An 18,759-nucleotide genomic window follows, 5' to 3' on the forward strand; every position below is an offset into this window, starting at 1 on the left:
TCATTATTTACAAAAAAAAAAATTATTTGAAAGTTTTTTAAAATAGAAAACTTTTTTCATTTTACGAAAAAGCTAATATATATTTTTAAATCTAATTTCATTTGGATTGACTTTTAAGGGTTTTTGCTTAACATTTTATGAATATTTATATTGAGTTTGATAAAAACAAAAAAAGTTTTAAAATTCAAAAGTGTGTTTTTCTTTTAAGCTAAAGATAATTTGCATTCTACACAGCCACAAAAGCATTCAAGCCCTTTGTATGCAAATGAATTCATTTAACAGTGACAAGGCATATAGGGAATCTGCATTCAACCAAAAAAGTCCTACCTTTGGAAATGAATCATCAACATCAATTAATTTATCTCCTCCATTCAATTGCACTCGCTATTGTTATTTTTTCTTTCCTTTTCAATTCTAATTCTCATCTTTTCTGCATATCCATAACATTTGCAACATTCCAACCGATTCAATATTTGTAATGTTAAAATTTAACTTCTAATCCTCATTCGAATAATTTAAAAATAACAATGTGAGTTATACTTATGCATCCAATGCAAGTAAAAGACCTCAGCATAAGGCACCAAAGGAGCACAAAAATTGGCTTCTAATGTATCAAATAAAACATGTACACCCACAACTTCTCAGCCAACACATAGATATAGGTACAGTGCATTGGCCTAGGTTATCAACCGACCATCAAGATCATATGCAATGCATTGTTGGTGTACTCGAAACCAACTTTCCCGCGTGCTTTTTTATAGCATCAACGTCACAAATTAACTAGCTTTCTATACTTCCAGGATTTGCATTAAGTTAAGTAGAATGTAATGTTCTTGTGCAAGACAAGACAGACCTTGAAAATCCAGCTGGACGAGTGAGTCGTTGCTCCTCAGAGTGCTTTGATGAGCTTGGAGGCATCTATTACTCCCTGGGCCCATTCCTTCTTTTCCTGCTCTAATGATGCTGCAAGAGTTTTACAACCTTCAGAAAGATACTTCTCATTGATGGAAAAGTTGGTCTTCACAGCAAAGATTACTTCATTCAAGTCTTCTTCAAGCTTGAGGGAAAAGAGGTTGCTAAACACCTGCAAAGCATGCCACCGAAACATTATAAAAACAATAAAAGTGCTTTGATTTAATTTGGACAGAAAGATTTATTAGAGAGGGCAAAACAAAATCAACTGAAGGGCATAGAATGTTTTATGTTGTTTGGTGAAGACCAAAGAGCATCGCAGGAATCCTAACTGGGCAAGAGATAGAAGAATCGGTCATTGACTAAATTGCTTCAACTTAAATTACAAAATAAAAACAAACAAAAAATGGAGAATAACTTAATTGTTAATCCACAAAAAGCCATCCACAAATGAATCAATCATGATAATTTGAAGCGGAGTATAAAATGACTAATGTGCAAGCCTAGGTCAAAACATCAAAAAAAATTGGTGATTGGTAGTCAAATCCAAGTCCAGCGTGTAAGAACAGTACTCACTGCTTTCAATCTTGAATATATTGCGGCCTTCAGGGAAGGGGACCTTGAGACCAGATTAATGACGAATATGCCTTGCTCAGTGAGAGAATTTTTTACTGATAAAAGAAAAGATTCCTCAACAAAATCTGTTGCCGGACAGGTTAAACCAGAGCTGCAATACAGTGAAACAAAGACTATATCAATCAATGAACATGGCAAATATTTTATATTATATAAAGCTATTGACTAGATTACCTTGAATCCGTTGAGTCCACATCGATAATGAGTATGTTGATGCAAGAACCCTTTCCATCTGCATGAACAACAAGGTTAGCGTTCCAAAACTACATCTTGAACTTATCATTTCCGGCTGCCTATAAGTTCTTTCTACTTTACCTGCTGCGGCATTCCCTTTATCCTGGACATACTTAATTCCGTCCATAATATGCACCTGAATACAATGATCATAATGAAAAGAAGAATTAAAACATTCTTGCACTTCAAATTTAAAAATATAATAATAAATAAATAAACTGGATTATTGTTTTTTTTATAAAAAAAAAAAAAAGGGATAATAGCTCTTGCAACATATTTCTAATTTCTATTAGCTACAAAAACTGTTAGCATCTCTAATTTCTATTAGCTATGAAAACATAACATGAATTAAATAACAAAATAAAAAATAAAGCTTTACCTTCAAATGGTCATCTTCTACAAAACCAAAATATTTTCTAGCAACATCAAAAACCACAGGATCTAATTCAATTGCCTGTCAAATTAGAATCAGCATGAGGAGACAAATGCAGGAAATAGAAACACATAAAATGTCAACAGCCAACGCACCTTAATATCTAGAATAGGTAGCCACTTCCTCATAAACATGGGAAGCAATCCAGCTCCTAGACCGATAACGACTGTTTTGACCTGAAGGAGAATGAAGCCATATTCAGCTAAAGGAATCTTCCAGAAAAGTGAAGCACCAAAACACACAGATCCTTTGACAAAAAATATCAGTTCTCATAGACAACATAAGCAAGAAAGAATGATGACAAACTGCTTGCTTTTGAAACACCACCAGCAGCAGAATAGTCATGGAAAAATTCACTACTACAACAGCATGAAAGGCACACTATAGCACCAAAGCAATGAGAGACAAACTTCTAGGAGCTTACTTTCCCCTCCTCTGATGTAGACCCTTGTATATCTATGAGTCGGGAAAACAACATTAATCCAGAAATTATTCCACTGTGGTATGAGCTTGCTAAATAGTCATGATCAATTTTTTTCTGACTGCATGATCCTGCCATGTGAAAGATGAAAAAATGATGCACATGATAGTGAATGCAGTTAAATACCATTTATATCTCACTATCTCAGCATGAAAAAAGTAATAATAGCAAAGTGTTCTGGTTTAATGTTTACAGGTAGTCTCATACAATAAAGTAGTCAGAGTGATAATTTTAATTTTGGATAGTCCCTAAATTTGTTGAAACTGTTGGTAAATATGATTGACATATGAAACCCAGGATAACTATCATTTCATATATATCCTATATACACAGTGTGCTCCATATCACATAGTGAGTTTTTGTCATACATAATGAGGTCCACCATTCATGCTGAATGCAAGGATAAAACTAAAGAAACAAGTGACAAACTAGAAAATATTGAAAGGAATAAAAAGCAAGGTATCAAAAGGAAAAAGAAAAGCTCTGGTTCTCTAGTATGTTAAACTACTGGTAGCAAAATCAATCTATAACATAAAATATAACAATGAAAGACCTTGACCTGAGAATTAGGTTAGCAGTTCTCTTCTATGTATGCTAAATATTCACTTCTGAAGCTGATGAAATGTAGTACACTAGTACTACCGGTCCATTTCTTTCGCTTCTTGTTGTTATTGCACAGTTTTTTTAAATGGTATATTTTAGATAGTTTTTGGTACATTTTGGACTCACATGCTTTTGTTCGGAATGTTTTACAAGTTAGTAATAATTGTATATTGAATGGTAAAAGAACTAAAAATTGTGATAATAAATCAAAGTTGCAAAAGTTTAAGAACATCCCAAATTAGAAATAAACAAAAGATTTGGGACAGAGATGGGGCTTGTTCACTTTGTATTTTAAGGTAGAAAAATAATACACACAAATCCATTCCCAATGACATTCCTGGTACTCTGCATGGCTTAGCTTCCGAAAAGAAGATCGTCGGATGACTGTTCAGAGATAGAAAGATAGCTATTGTAACATTACTTCCCATTCTAGGCTTATTGTTGTCGACTCTACCACTGCAGCTTGCCTAACTCCTTGGTGCCACCAGCAGCATCCTACTCCCGGATCGAAAACTCTCTACTCTCAATGATCCCAAAGACTTAGGTGTTGACGCCGGCGCAGCATTGAACTCCCATTTGCTGCTACAGCTTATTTGGATCACAATATCCAAATTCTTAGATCCATTATCCTCAAATGGTTCCGGATGTCTTGTCGTACCCTCGATGAAATAACCTAGATAATGCTCATTGTATAGCCCCGGCACTTGCAATGCTAGATGCATAAACATGTTTATGTACTAATTGACTTATTCACGTTGCCTAATTGTGGTCAAACGCTTATAGGGGCATCCAAAGCTTGGGAAAATTTCTGCCATGTTGCCTTCGGATGGCAGAGGCAATGCCGTCTAGACCGATGTAGGGCTACATCTTCCATGGAGATCTGTGCCATGGCTACCTTAAGTTTTCCACTCACTTGATGAAGGTCAAATTGTTGTTCCGCCTGAGCCACCCAATCGATCAGTTCTATGCCATCGAAAGATGAGCAAAAGGGCGGATCCATTTCTTTTTCCGCGGCCCTCGCCTCTAGTTGAATAGGCTGGCGGGGCAACCCTAGGGTACACCAGTGTCAATGTTATGTCATAAATTCAGTAGTTGCATTTCGCCACCAATAACTCCTCATACATCGTCGCCATCCAAGTCACCAATATGGCAGATTGTTCTTTATAGATTTCAAACTTTTTGTGATGTCACGGCAAATTTAAGTTGTCTTTTCCTTCAAAATTTCAACTGATTCTTCCAAATCATCTAGATGTTTTGTTCGGGAAACGGTAAAGATAATTCTGTCATAAGGTAATCCAGTACGTCACACCAATTGATAGAATGTAGGGTAAAACGAAAATAATAAATTTTATTCCTAATAATCCCCTCAATCTGTATTTGACCTAGATTGGCCCCCATTTACATCAAGACATACTAAATAAATGGCTCTAAATGATATAAAATAGAAGTCCGAGTCTCCAACTTTGTGCCAAGATCAAACTTAAGTGAACTCGGTCCTTACCTAATATAACATAAACTTTAATATCGCCCGACCTTAATCAAAACATAGAATGCAACACCATAGAACAAATAAGGGGACAACAATTTCAAGAAAGATGGCAAAATAGCAACCGGATAAAACAAATAAACTAGAAAGTAGTAGATGTCTTAGAAGCTAAAAAGTAGTTCATTAGCCAAGTTTTAGAAATACATACATACATATATATATATATATATAGAAATTGCTAACTAACAAATAAACTCAAGCTTTGTTGTTAATGTTTGATAGTATTCGCTGAAGGGCTAAAATGGAGTTTGATACTAAGCATTAGGGCTATATCGGTTTCCTTCTCCATAACACTGAATCCTAATCCCAATTCCAATCCCACTTCATTTTTTCTCCACCACACCTCATACATACAGGCAATGGTAGGAATGTACACTATGTATACATAGAATATTGGTGATTCATGGCATTTAGAGACAAAGTGACTCCTTACCTATGAAGCTCTTTTCGACCATGCATTCTCTTGATGCCTTACATAAAATATTTATTTACTTATGAAAAAGGTAAAAAAACTAAACTTTTAACACTATAGAGGTAAGCTATAAATAGATAAGTAAAATGACCAAGTATACCATATTTGGAAACCATTGTACTCTGCAATTATGTTTCCTCAATTTCAAGTAAACTATAGCAAAAATAGTTAGAATACAATAATATGAAAAAAAAAAAATCACAAAAACTACCAGCATAGATATAAAGATCATACCATTGGACTGAGTAGTCAGTGAACTGGATTTTTTCTGCTTTCCTTTCTTCTTGGAACCAGACCCAGTTTCTGTTTTCACTTTCATTTGGTTTGCTTCACTTGAGCTTATATCTGAACCTTCTGTTGATAAAAGAGCATCAGACTGCACCAAAGTCTCAGCTCTTTGAAAAATAAGGCGCCGGAATACAAAATCTTTTGAGGGAACATCATCAATCCTATCATAGATTACATCATCTACAATAATTGGACCGGTGAGAAGAGACACAACCTGGGTTCAGAAGAAAGTTACTAAAATGAAAAAAGAAAGAACGATGAGAGTCTGCAGTGCTAGCAGAAATAGAAGCATCTGATGGTAAAGAAACTAATCTCACAAACTCAAAAGCAGTATTTCTAAACTGTTTATTTTCACATAATATACTGGCAATTTAGGACTTGAGTAGGCAAGCCAATGAATCTGTTACAAGGCAGTGAAACAGTCATTCCTTCAGCTTCGAACTAGCTAATTTGTGAGGTAAATTTACTGATCAAACCGCTGGATAAAATATGCAAGGAACACAATATTAAACTACATCAATCAATGACTTTCCCAGGGAAATATTCATTTAGATAGTTAATGCTTTTATTCCTATATGGATACAATTTCTCCCAGAAACCATATTGAGATGGACTCAAATCATCTGAGATTGGCGTTAATCACAAAAGATCCTCAAAAATCAAATCAAAAGCACCCTCACTAGTAAAAAGTAATATAGCAACTACTAATCTCCAAGAAGAGAAAGAGAGAGAGACTCAGATTTCACAAGATTCCACTTCTTTCACATTTCCAGCACTTTTTCTTAGTTGTTAAACTTCAATAACCACAAGGACCAGAATCACGATCTAGCTTCGTATCTAATATTCTAATTTACTCTTCTCCAAGAAGGCTTCATCTTTCATATTTCTTCGCATTGTCAACTCAACAAGAACCAATAGAAATGTACTACAAAAGGTGCCATGCAAATTCACAATTGATTTGCAAATACAACAAAGGGCTTCTCCATACAGAATAAATGTCTATAAAAGCAATTATATACCTATTTCTCTCAATTCTTCTACAAAGATATGTAGCTGTCATCTCATACGACAGAATTAGGCTCTCGTTACATGCACACTTTTGGAAGTTATACACTATTTATCAAGAGTAAATTTTTCAAGAAACATCACACAAAATACCTCTTTTCTCTCACAAAACATCACATCAAATACCTAACTATTTATTATATCCAAATTTTTCCAAAACTCCTATCTAAATGGAGCCTTACATTTTTATTCCAAAATAAACTTTTTTCAAATGAACTACAACAAAATGCACTTGACTAGAGGCTTAAATTACAAAGTTTGGTTGTACTAATAACAAAAATTCTTCTGATAAACATCTTTTTTGAGGCCAAAAAGCACACCAAAAAAAATGACAAGCGTCAATGGCTCTGGAGCCTCTGTCAAGCCTTTGACCAAGTGTGTAAGTGAATGTCATCCAAGAGAATGTACCTGAGGAAATAATCTTTGGAAGAATTCACAACGATACTATATGCTTAGCTCACTAATTATCAGATTATATTAACTGATGTGTAAGATATTGTTCTCTTAGATACATTAGATCTTAGATTATAGAACAAGTAAATTTGCAATTGGACAAGAAACCCAACATATGTATTCGATGTCATGAAATCACAGAAATTATTCAACCTCATACACAATGTCACGCTGCTTGATCCCATCACCAGCAGACAAAAACCTGCAAAAGATCAAATTCTTGTGAACTCCAGTACATTCAAACTTGAAACAATTCAAGTATTGCCTAGTGAAACAAGAAAATAGCAGCATGGAACCAAAACACAATGAATACAAAATTGTTTTTGTTATTTATTTATTAACCCTAGATGGTCACTTCACATCATCTTAGTCACTTGTATAAAAATACAGAATTGTTAATTTTCTACAGCTAATGTAGCAGTTTCCTTGAAACATGAACCTTAGCCCAAGGCTATACTTATCAAGGCACACACTTCCATATAATAAAATAATCAGAATCAGAATTTCCTTTTAAAAAAGAAAATTGTGTTTAAAAATTATCATATGCCATGTTCAGAATGATTGGAAAGCATATGCATATTGATATAGATACTCACGGAATTGGAATTGCATCATCACAATTTTTTGGTGTCAAGTTCTTGACCAGCGGAGAGAGATCGACCTGAAAAGGAAAAACAAACACAAGTTGTGACATGAAGTCACATGTATCTTCTACAACAGAAACATAATACAATTGGGCATTACCTGTATATCCTCCATGGCAGCATTAGAATTTCCGGAATCCAGTAAAATCTGAAATTAATACAAGTAAATTACTGGATTGAAAAGATAAAAGTATTGTAAATAACAGAGAAAACAATCAACACTTTAAATAAATGAGATTAATGACAAAGTACCACTACTAATCGAGCAGCTTTTGAGTTTGCAACAATAAGCCACTGTCCTTCTTCTGATGAGAAGAGCCACTCATGCACTCTCACCTGAAATCTTACATTCATATACTTTACTAGGTGGATTGCCAAATTAGTGAAACTGACAATATAAAAAGAGAGGTAGAATCAAACATACAAATGGGTCAATTTTAAATTACATCAAAATTAGAAGCGTGTAAATATCTTAGGTCTAACACTACCAGTACAAAATTAAAATATTTGAGTATCTGAAAATGCAAGGAATAAAAGGAAATGCATTTACAGAGATATGTGTTGGTTGAAGCTCCCAAACGCAACTTTTTATCCGTGTAAATAGGCAACCAAGCAAGCAGAGAAGACATTTCAAATGCCCAGGTTTTTAGCCATAACTTCACACTTCAGTACTTCCAGAATTAAACAATAGATTCTCAAATTATGATAGAATAACAAGTAGTAAAAAAACTTAGGCTATGTTGTTTGGTGTTTGGTTTCAATCTTTTACTATTCAACCATTGCAGTTACCTATAAAAAAATATACTATTTACTCTCACAAAACATTCAATTCAAACCATTCAAACTCCAAAAGAACACAATATCAAACTTTCATTGGTTTATTAAATGTGAGGAACGTCATCATCTAGAGAATCTCAAGGATTAAAGATTTTTTAAGGAAAAAAAATAAAAACTTACTTTTGGAACAATGAATACCGCATAATAATACTTGAAAGGTGCATAATCCTCTGGAGCATCAAGTAGTACACCATTGTAGTAGTAACGAGACAATCCAGGTTCTCCTAATACCAGTTTTATCCTACGACCAGGTTTGACCACTGTTAGGTCACCTTTTGCCCCTAGTGTCAGGTCTTCGAGTGAGTATGTTAGATCAGAACCATTGATGTAGTCTAGCCGAACCACTTTTTCTCTCTCAAGTGCATCATAGAGTCCAGGAACCTAAACGATAGAACACATTAATCCAAAGCCTACATACATACATACATACATATTTTTGTTTTAAGCTACTGTAGAATTGAACAAAACCAATTCTCATATGTCGATCGACCAGCGTGTATGTTTCCCTCAGATTTACTTATCAATTCCTACTATTCCAGGAAAAGGAATTGAAATGGAATGGAGAAGGTGAAAGATTTACCTGATAACTGCAAGATTCGATAGCGCATTTATCCAAAAATGACAATATCTCCGAAACAGCATTAGAAACGTCTTTCTCACACACCACCATAAAAGTCAAAAGCTTTGGGTTTCTAGATGATGATTTCTGAGCAATGTTGTAAATACTCATCTTCCACCCGAACCGAAACTTGGGAAAAAGTATATCTGGAAAAAATGGTGATAGTTATGGAGAAAAGAAAATGCTGTTACATGAATAATCTTTGCATAAGTGAAGTTAGTGAATGGAAGCAAACTAGGAGAGTGGAATGCTGAATCAATCTGATACATGTTAATTTAGATATACTCATATACCAAGTGAATCAAAGAAACCAGGAACAAAAATGACAATTCACGACAAAGGTAGCTACAGTTTATTATATATGGCCAAATTTTAATTTTTTTTTCATAAAACAGATATGCCCATAGGAAAATACCTAATACATGAGGTTCTGCCAATGTGAGGCAAATATATTTCCCTCCCGATTTTAAAACCCTTTTCACCTGTTAACACGCAAAAGAATGCTCTCTGAGCCAAGCTTCGCAGCCAAAATACAAATAAAAAGATTAAAAATAGTATCACTCTCAAATGAGTCTATCATGCACCTCAGACAGATATTTATATCCTAAAACTGGACCATGCTTAGGCTCCATCAAAGCATCCAATCCTCCCTTATCGATCACAGCATCAAAGCTCTCACTTTCACACTGGTTCATAATGCGGAAAAAAAAAAAAGTTAGGAAAACAGGGAGCATGTATATACAAGAATCTAGTAAATTAGTTCATGCCCAGAACTCATTTAACATTAAGACAACTTCAAAGGATATATGCTCCTCAAGCAGTTAAAAGTACCATTACACATTATTTCACCTAAATAAATACAAAAGCCACCAGCATCCAAAGAGCAGTCACAGGCAAGAAACCACATTTCATACTCAATTTTTCATACAAACAATTCTTCAAGATATTATTTGCATAAGATAATCCTACAGTACGGTTATCAGGCGTCAATCTCCTCAACACCAAATTAACATTCCAGAAGCACATTAATTTCCCAAACTAAAACACCACAATTCGGTATGCATAATTGCAAATGCCTATCTATGCATTTACAGATACCAAAAGCAGCCCTCACTAACCACAACAAGATACAGTCTAACCCTCAAATCCTTAAAAAACTCATCATAACGTAGATTCATCTCTGAAAATCCATTGCAGAGTTATCCATAAATCACAAATCAACAAAAGCTCTCTTACTCCCATCCCAACAAATAATTACCTGCATACTGGTCATGTCCATCACGCGCCACTTCATACGCGGCCGCTCTCTCACATTCCTCCTCAACATATCCGTAATTACGACCTTGGAGAAATCCACATTCGTAATGTTACTAAACCCCGCATCGTACAGATGCTCCGACAGCCGCGAGTTCCCGCACCCTGGCACCAAGATGCTCACCGCCGGAGACAAAAGGTGCTGCATGAATGGCGCTTGGAGCTCCGGCCATTCGGCGTACCACTCGAAGGAATCATCGGCGCCTCTCAAGGTGAAGAACTTATCCCAATTGTCTTTGACTGTGAAGTCTTCGAGGGTCTTCAACAACTCTCCCTCGCTCACCCTGCCGCTCTCTTTCTTGGTGGATTTTTTCTTCCCCATTTGCTGTACCGGCGGGACTTCTTCGCCAGACCAAGACGACGACGACGCCTTTCAGGCTTTTCAGAGGGTTTTGGGAATCGTCAAGTGGGTTTCATGCTTATTTATAAATAATTACTAGTAATATTTATCGGAAATAATGTCCGAATATAATTAAAATTTATTAATTTAACTGACTTGGTGTAATTTTTATTATAACAAAAATTATTTTAAAATTATTTATAACTATTATTTTAATTTATTTTTAAATTTATTTAAAAAATAAAAATATTTTAACTTTTTATCTTCTATTTTATATTCACCTTGAAACTAATAGAGTATTTTATTATTATTATTTAATATACCACGTCACAAAAGATAGGCGCATTGCACATGCTCTAAGCATCAGAACAGAAGCTCGCTTGCCAAAATTATATTGGCAGCTTAATAGACTGACTGACTATCTACATTAGTCATTTGGTAGACTGATTTTGGTCAATTAAATCTGAGACTTGAGTGAAACCTCTTTGAAATGCGGTCTTTTCATTTGGATTTATAATTTGGTGTCTTGGATCATCTCAAACAATAATATTGCAATAATTTTTGTATAAACATACAAATATATATTTTTTTTTTTTAAGAGAACACATAATAAATATTTGAGTTATCAATAATATTAAAATATATTTAGAAGCAATATATTGTATTTATGATAATTGTCTTATTTAAAAAAAAATTTAAAATTTTGTGAAAGAAAAAAAATATATTTTTTCAAAAAATAAAAAATTCAAATAGTAAAATTTGGAAAAACTTGCTAAAGAAACATGCACTTGATAATTTAAAATAATAATAATACGAGCTCAATTTGAAACCTCAAAGAAACACACTTTACATAATATTTTTTAATTGACAAATCCACACAACAAATACTTAGGTATTCTATGTCATGTAATTCTTGTGAATAAAAATATGTCCTCTCTAAATTATTTCATCCAACACAATAAAAATTAATGTGGCGCAAATCTTAGTATTAAATTTTGTGATTTTCACACAATCGAAAAATAGTTTAAATAATAAGCCATTCAATATGGTATGTGCTCTTAATATGTCTATAGCAAACATTTCAATTATTTATTTAATTATATATATACACATGTGTTTGTTTGAATGATTTTTTTTAGGATTTTCACTATTTTATAATTTTTTTTTTCTAAAATATCAAATCAAATACTAACATTTTATTTTTATATTATATTAAAAATGCATATTAAACATTGCATCAATTCTTATTTATATCGTATCATATAATTATTTAAATTTAAAATTTTTATTATTTAAATCTCAATTCAAAATCCAAACTGTCAAACAAACACACCTTTGTATAATTTTCTTTTATGTCTTAGATATAAGAAATTATATTTGATAATATAAAATATAATGCGTGTCTCACCATAGATGATCTTTTTTTTTTTTTGTCCATCCCATAAAACATAACTTATTTCTATATTTTTAATAAATTTATTTCAATTTAATTAAAATTTTAACTTTTTATATATGAGACCTACTTAAAATCTTTATTTCTATTTCTCTTCTCAATATTTTTTTAAAACTATATTTAGTTTTTTTATTTTTTTAGAAAATCAGTTTGAAGTTAATTATAAATAAATAAATATAATTTTTATTGCATTTATTTGTATTATATAAAAAAATATCTAAAAATGATATTCACATGATATATATTTTATTAAGCTATAATGTTAAAAATATTTAAAATACCAACAATATTAATCATATAAAAAAACTATATAATAATAACTTATTATTTATTAATCTCCACTATATAAAAGATCGTGTCTTAACAAAATGAGTCTTATGATCAGGGATAGAAAGAGGGAGTATTTTATATTGAATTATTAATTTTTTTAAATGAATATGTTATATATATTATTTTTTTGATAATATTTATAGAGACTCGTACAAAAAAAAAAATATTTATTAAAAAAATTTGAATGTTAAATTAATTTTTAATATAATATAAAAATAACAAAATAAATATTTGATTTGATTTTTTTTATAAATAATAAATAGTAAAATTCTAATAAAACTTCTCCAACCAAATATACTCTTAAAATACTTTTGGAGAAAATTGTTTAAGACATGTTACTTTAAAATTTTTTTCACTCTATAGAATTGTGAGGGTGTGTTTGTTTTGTGTTTTGGTTTGAAGATTTTTTTTTTTTAATTTAAAATTCTTAGATAAAAAATTTAAGTAAAATATAATTATTAAATAATTAAAAATATATTAATAAAAATAATTATGGCAGAAAATGAGGGTGAAACTTATGGCGAAGCTTCAATCCCAAGATTCGATTCCCTATTAATTTTTTTTTATCTTTCCTATAAAAATGAGAAAAATTAATTAATTATTTATTTATTTTTTATTTTTACTTTTACACAAATCATCCCATTAATTATTATTATTATTTTTTTTATATATATAGGCTATGCTTGTACAGTCTGAATGCGTACCTTCTCTTTCCGTTTCTGTCCTCCTTTTCTTTTTACAGTTTTGCTCTCTGGCTCAGTTCACTGCCAGTTTTGCTCGAAATTCTCGCCATCACTGTCGTCCCCAACTTCACCGCCGGGGACGGCCACTGCGACGCCAACGCCTGCATCGTTTCTTCCCTCGCCACTCACTATCGTCACTTGCCATTTCCTGGTTTTCTTTCATCGTTAAACCCTAAAAGCGCCTACCAGTTTCAGGAACTTTCAAGTTTGGAAAGATCGGGTTTCGACCTCTTCCAATGTCCGTTTACCGGCATGAAGTTTTGATTTCTCTTTCTTTCTCTGCGTGTTTTCACTTTTTCTTTTCTTTTCTTTTTTTTCGGAAGAAACTCTGTGAATTTTGATTTGATTTTTTCTTTTTTTGTTTGGTTGGTTGGTTTTGGTGCCTTTTCTGCCATGGGAGAAACTTTATTTGGTAGTTATGTGCTATCTTGTGCTTGCATCGCTATGGTAACCTCTTTGGCCATATGCTTTCTGATGAAATGTGGTATTCTGTTTTTGTTTTTCTTGCACTTCTGTAGAACATGTTTTTAGTTGTCCATCACTCAGAAAGACTAGAGGAATGTTATTAGAAATTGGTAAAATAGATGTGACAGTTTTCTTTTCTGCTTAGGAAATATACTGAACTCTTGTGGGATGTGTAGAAGCTGTCCTTGAGCTTCCTTTTGCTTTTCAGTGTGTTCTTGAAGTAGTAGTTCTTTTCTTTTGAAAGATCATTTGAAAGAAAGCTTGGTGCAGTCAAAAGAATAAAAATGAATCAAGGGCTAAATGTAAGGTTCTTGCTGTTTGTGGTTTGTACTTCTTCTGCTTGTTAGTGGGCACAAACACAATTGATGTTGGTGAAGTTTGAGAAGGGATCCCTTCTCACCATGCACATGTGAATTTTGATTCAACATTTAGATAATATGTGGTGGTCGTATAATAATGAAAATCTTTTGAATATTGTAAGTGGGAATTGCTGTTGTGAGGATATTATGTCTGCTTAAGCCGAAATACTGTTAATACTGTATATCTTTGGACTCCATTAAATTGTAACCTTTAACATTACTACAGTAACAGCTTATGCCTGACACCTATCCTTTTTTTCAGCGCAGAGTACGCTTACACCTTTCTGGAGTTCACCTGAGCTGAGCTGAGTTGAGTTAAGGTTTGTACTTTCATTTCATGCATGAAAATTTTGAATATATGCACAGGTTCTTTATTTTTGCTCCGGTGTTTTGATTTTTATCTGCCTATTTTTTTATTACCAAATACTACACAGCAAGGCAAGAAAAGCATCCAGGTTTCTTAAAACAGGTCAGTGTGATGATGCATTCCAATGCTTGAACATAATTTGCACCAAATTCAAAGTGACGTTTGTTTTTTCATGAAGTGTTTCTGTTATATGTATTCAAATAGTCTGATTTTTTACTAATAGAAATTAGAAGGGGTGAGGAAGCAGCACAATTCAGAAGTTCATCGCATATTATATACAAGTACTTTTTTTGGATAAAAATTCTGTATGCTCCATTTAATTGCATGCATATGATAGTCAGTATTGTATACTAATTAAATCCATTCTCATTATACTATAGATTATGAAATCAACAAAACTTGTATACCTTTATTTCTTATAACCTGAAACTATTTTTGTTAATAAAAAGCTTCTGTTGCTTAGTGGTTTCAATCCTAGAGTCATTGTCAGTGACTTACGGTGTGTCTGCTTGTGTTTTCAACTCTGTTTTTACTCTATGTAAATATGTAATGAACACTTATTTACTTATTTCTTTTTTCTTGCCAAAAACATTACACCCAAAACTTTCAAATTCAAAGCACATGCAAACACACCTTAATATTCTGCTGCTGTGAGTCTGTATTGTCGCCATTGTATACCTCAATGATCTTGTGATTATATGTTGAAATATGGTAACGGTGATGCTCTATGCTCTCCTATCTTAGTTATTTGAATTGTTTCATAGAACCTGCCTGTTCGTTCAATAATTTTATATTATTTTTCTCTTAATTTATTTCTTTCTCTCTCTCTCTCTCTATATATATATTGGTAATGCACATTCTCACAGCATCAATGATCATTTCAGACATGAGTTCAAGCAGAAGGGATGGCGCTTCTGATTTCTCGAACAAGGGAAAAAGCATCTCAACTGATTCTAACAATGGTATCAACCAGCTAGCAATCAATGTCTCAGACATGAGTCTTGACTCTGCGCAAGGTGAAGGATGGGAAGTATATGGAAAAAAAGGAAAAAACAAAATTGGGAGCAACAGCTTTAGACAAGGTGGTCCTCAGTATCCCACCCCCAAAGCATGGGGTCAAGCTGATACTGTACAACGACTGGGACTGCGTAATCAGAGTGGATATGGGAGGGGCTCTGGTCAAACCTGGCAGCCACCAACTTCTGATTCTAGAAAGACATCTGGAAGAGGCTATGCGAAACCGCCCCAAACTTCTGATTCTTCCTATGTTGCTGCACCTGCAGTCATCCCTCCGCCTCTGAAGAACGGGTGGGGATGGTCTTCCAGAGCGCCTTCTTCTCAGGAAAGCATTGGCCATAATGCTCAGGAAGTTTATTCTGCTAATGATGAGCCTTCTCAGGATGTAGAGGATGATCTTGACGAAGATTCAGATGCCATTGTTGACTCAGATGATGACCTTAGTGATGGTTTTGATTCGGATGACAGCCGAAAGAGCCATGATACTAGGAAACAAAACAGTTGGTTTAAGGAACTTTTCCAGAGTTTAGATATTTTGACTGTGGAGCAGATAAATGACCCTGAACGACAGTGGCACTGCCCTGCTTGCAAAGGAGGCCCTGGGGCAATTGATTGGTATCGTGGATTGCAGCCACTCATCACCCATGCAAAGACTAAACGATCCAAAAGGGTGAAGCTCCACCGAGAGCTTGCTGAGCTCTTGGAAGAGGAACTCCGGAGAAGAGGTACCTCTGCGGTTCCTGCTGGTGAAATGTTTGGACAATGGAGAGGTCTGCAAGAGCGAGATAGAGAAATAGTTTGGCCACCGATGGTTATTATCATGAATACACGCCTTGAAAAAGGTGATAATGATAAGGTATCACATCTTTGACTCATTTGTGTTCCAATAGGAATTTTTACTTAATTTTAATTAATCTAATTGCTGGTGCACTGGCTCCTCTCATGTCTTGAATTGCAACTTGTAGTGGATAGGTATGGGCAACAAAGAACTTCTGGAGTATTTTGGTGGATATGAAGCTGTCAAGGCCCGGCATTCATATGGTCCTCAGGGGCATAGAGGGATAAGTGTTCTGATTTTCGAGGCTTCGGCTGTGGGATATGCACATGCTGAACGTCTAGGTAAACATTTTGTAGACAATGGGAGAGATAGGCAAGCTTGGGATCGGACTAGGACGCTATTTTATGCTGGAGGAAGACGTCAACTGTATGGTTTCATGGCAGAGAAGCATGATATGGAAAATTTTAATCTTCATTGTCAAGGTATGGTTTGTCTGTGCACTTAGTTTAATTGTATGCCGTACGCAAGGCCCACTTTCTTGGTTCCTATCAATTGTGGAGCTAGGACGTTGGTTGGTTTTTAATTTTACATTAAAGTCTTAAAAGTACTCTTAACTGTTGTGTAGGTAAAACCAAACTGAAGTATGACATGCAGTCTTATCATGAAATGGTTGTGAAGCAAATGAAGCAGATGAGTGAGGATAATCAGCAGCTGATTTTCTTAAAGAACAAGGTCATGAAGGAGCAGAAACACAAGAAGGCTCTTGAAGAATCACTTGTTGTAATGTCGGAAAAGTATCGCAGGACAGCAGAGGAGAACCGTGTGGTCAAATTGCGCACCCAGAAGCACCATGATCTGAATAAAGAAGAGGTATGTTCAAAGCTGTTTGTTTATGTCGAATGGAAACTTAAAATATATGTACTACTTTCTTTGGCCGATGGATGTTGAGCATGCATAAGTTTTTTCACCATGCAGTCGTTTATTCTTTTGCTGTTCTAGTAATGAGACCCGTGCTAATTCTCTTTTGCATCTGTGGAAGTTTCATCCTTTAAATCTCGTCTCCATTAGAGTCGATATGCTTGTAGCTTCTGTTTATTTGGGGTTTGCTTATGGTTTTGGGAATGTGGATTGTGGAATTTGCGTTTTCTTTCTCATATAGCCATATGCTAACTACATTGTTGGATCTTGCTTCCGGACCAGATGGATTCTCAAGAACAATTTTTCAGAGAGCAGATCCAGAGCTTTTATAATGCGAGAAACGCCAAGGAAGAGAAATTTGAAAAAACCCTTCAGGCGGAGCGGGAAAAGATGACCATGAAATCGCAAGAAAATGTGTCTTCTGAGGAGCAGACGCTCAGGTACCCACTCATCACCTGCCATTACATATGTTTCTACCAAGAAGGTGGTTTCTGAAGTTGGCAGTACGGGTGTGATTCTGTTGTGGCAGGGACGAAGAAATAGCAAAATTCATAAAGTCGCAGGATGAGCAGATGGTGGAGTTTGGGGGGAGGAGGGACGCGCTGATGAAGAAGCACCAGGAGCGGATCCTGGAGATGAAGCGCCGACACATGGAGGAAGAGGTTGCTGCGGAGAAGGAATTTGACGTGGAATTCAACAAGCTGATTGAGGAGTACGCTCCGGGGATACTGAAGTGAAAATGAAGTCTATCGAAGATCGATCCCAGATCACAGGTAAAGGTGGATGATCCGATCCTCCACTGGGATTGTTGTGGAAACGCCTCTACCTACCTACCTACCTATCTATCAATCGGACTTTTAGCAACTGCTGCTTTACTCTGCTTTTGTTTTTTTTTTTCTCAAACTCAATCATCTCGTGACTCTTGGAGCTGGAGCTGTTTGGTATCGTTAAGTTTGTTTGCTGAGTTGAGTCGAGTCGGGAAAGATTTATGCCCGATGTCATGTCATGTCGGGACAATTATTGATTGCTGTCTGTCTGTTTTACCTACCTTTTGGAACCAACCATCTGTCTGTCACAAGACAAGAAGTTGGACTGACTGACTGACTATATGAGTATGGATGGGACCTTTAATTTAAATTACTTCTTGCTGTTCTGCTATTGTTTGTTTGATTATCATTTCAAAGACAAATTTATACTACAATTTAATTCGAAACATATTATTTTTTTCTTATAATATCTTGTATTGAAATATTACTCAAACAAAAACGTAAATTAATATATTATTTTAAATCAGTTTCAAATCACAACTAAATAAATTTAAAGTTTCAATTTGTTTATTCAAAAATCATAAATTTTGATTTTCATTTTGATTTTAGATTTTAAATAGTTCCAATGGTCATCTTTACATATTATTTTGTCTTTGATGATCGGGTTTTCATTGGAAGAATTTGA

At 34.3% G+C, this 18,759-nt stretch overlaps 2 protein-coding genes across 8 annotated transcripts; one reads left to right on the forward strand and one right to left on the reverse strand.

Annotated features, from left to right (window-relative positions):
* Window positions 1-472: 472 nt before the first annotated feature.
* LOC127250360 (uncharacterized) lies at window positions 473-10,946 on the reverse strand. 2 transcript variants are annotated; one of them, XM_051273603.1, is made up of 17 exons: window positions 10,482-10,946; window positions 9,808-9,909; window positions 9,639-9,705; window positions 9,185-9,369; window positions 8,725-8,985; window positions 8,020-8,103; window positions 7,868-7,915; window positions 7,720-7,784; window positions 7,277-7,325; window positions 5,552-5,819; window positions 2,640-2,767; window positions 2,311-2,391; window positions 2,162-2,236; window positions 1,864-1,918; window positions 1,723-1,780; window positions 1,489-1,639; window positions 473-1,084 (listed from the first exon to the last, which is right to left on the reverse strand). In XM_051273603.1, exons 1-17 carry the CDS (start codon window positions 10,857-10,859, stop codon window positions 890-892), a joined length of 2,250 nt encoding a protein of 749 aa, XP_051129560.1. In that variant the 5' UTR covers window positions 10,860-10,946; the 3' UTR covers window positions 473-889. The 2 variants fall into 2 exon arrangements, with proteins under 2 accessions (XP_051129560.1, XP_051129561.1); XM_051273604.1 differs by lacking the exon at window positions 473-1,084 and adding an exon at window positions 1,114-1,243.
* A 2,418-nt stretch (window positions 10,947-13,364) lies between these two features.
* Window positions 13,365-18,447, forward strand: LOC127250366 (protein SUPPRESSOR OF GENE SILENCING 3). 6 transcript variants are annotated; one of them, XM_051273610.1, is made up of 8 exons: window positions 13,365-13,641; window positions 14,490-14,547; window positions 14,662-14,696; window positions 15,479-16,467; window positions 16,577-16,871; window positions 17,015-17,259; window positions 17,590-17,747; window positions 17,837-18,447. In XM_051273610.1, exons 4-8 carry the CDS (start codon window positions 15,481-15,483, stop codon window positions 18,042-18,044), a joined length of 1,893 nt encoding a protein of 630 aa, XP_051129567.1. In that variant the 5' UTR covers window positions 13,365-13,641; window positions 14,490-14,547; window positions 14,662-14,696; window positions 15,479-15,480; the 3' UTR covers window positions 18,045-18,447. The 6 variants fall into 6 exon arrangements, with proteins under 6 accessions (XP_051129567.1, XP_051129570.1, XP_051129568.1 ...); XM_051273613.1 differs by having other exon boundaries at window positions 14,495-14,547; XM_051273612.1 differs by lacking the exon at window positions 13,365-13,641 and adding an exon at window positions 13,680-13,850.
* Window positions 18,448-18,759: the final 312 nt, after the last annotated feature.

This window comes from Andrographis paniculata, unplaced genomic scaffold (genome assembly GCF_009805555.1).
Source record: "Andrographis paniculata isolate CXL003 unplaced genomic scaffold, ASM980555v1 Contig37END, whole genome shotgun sequence".
Lineage (NCBI taxonomy): Eukaryota > Viridiplantae > Streptophyta > Magnoliopsida > Lamiales > Acanthaceae > Andrographis > Andrographis paniculata.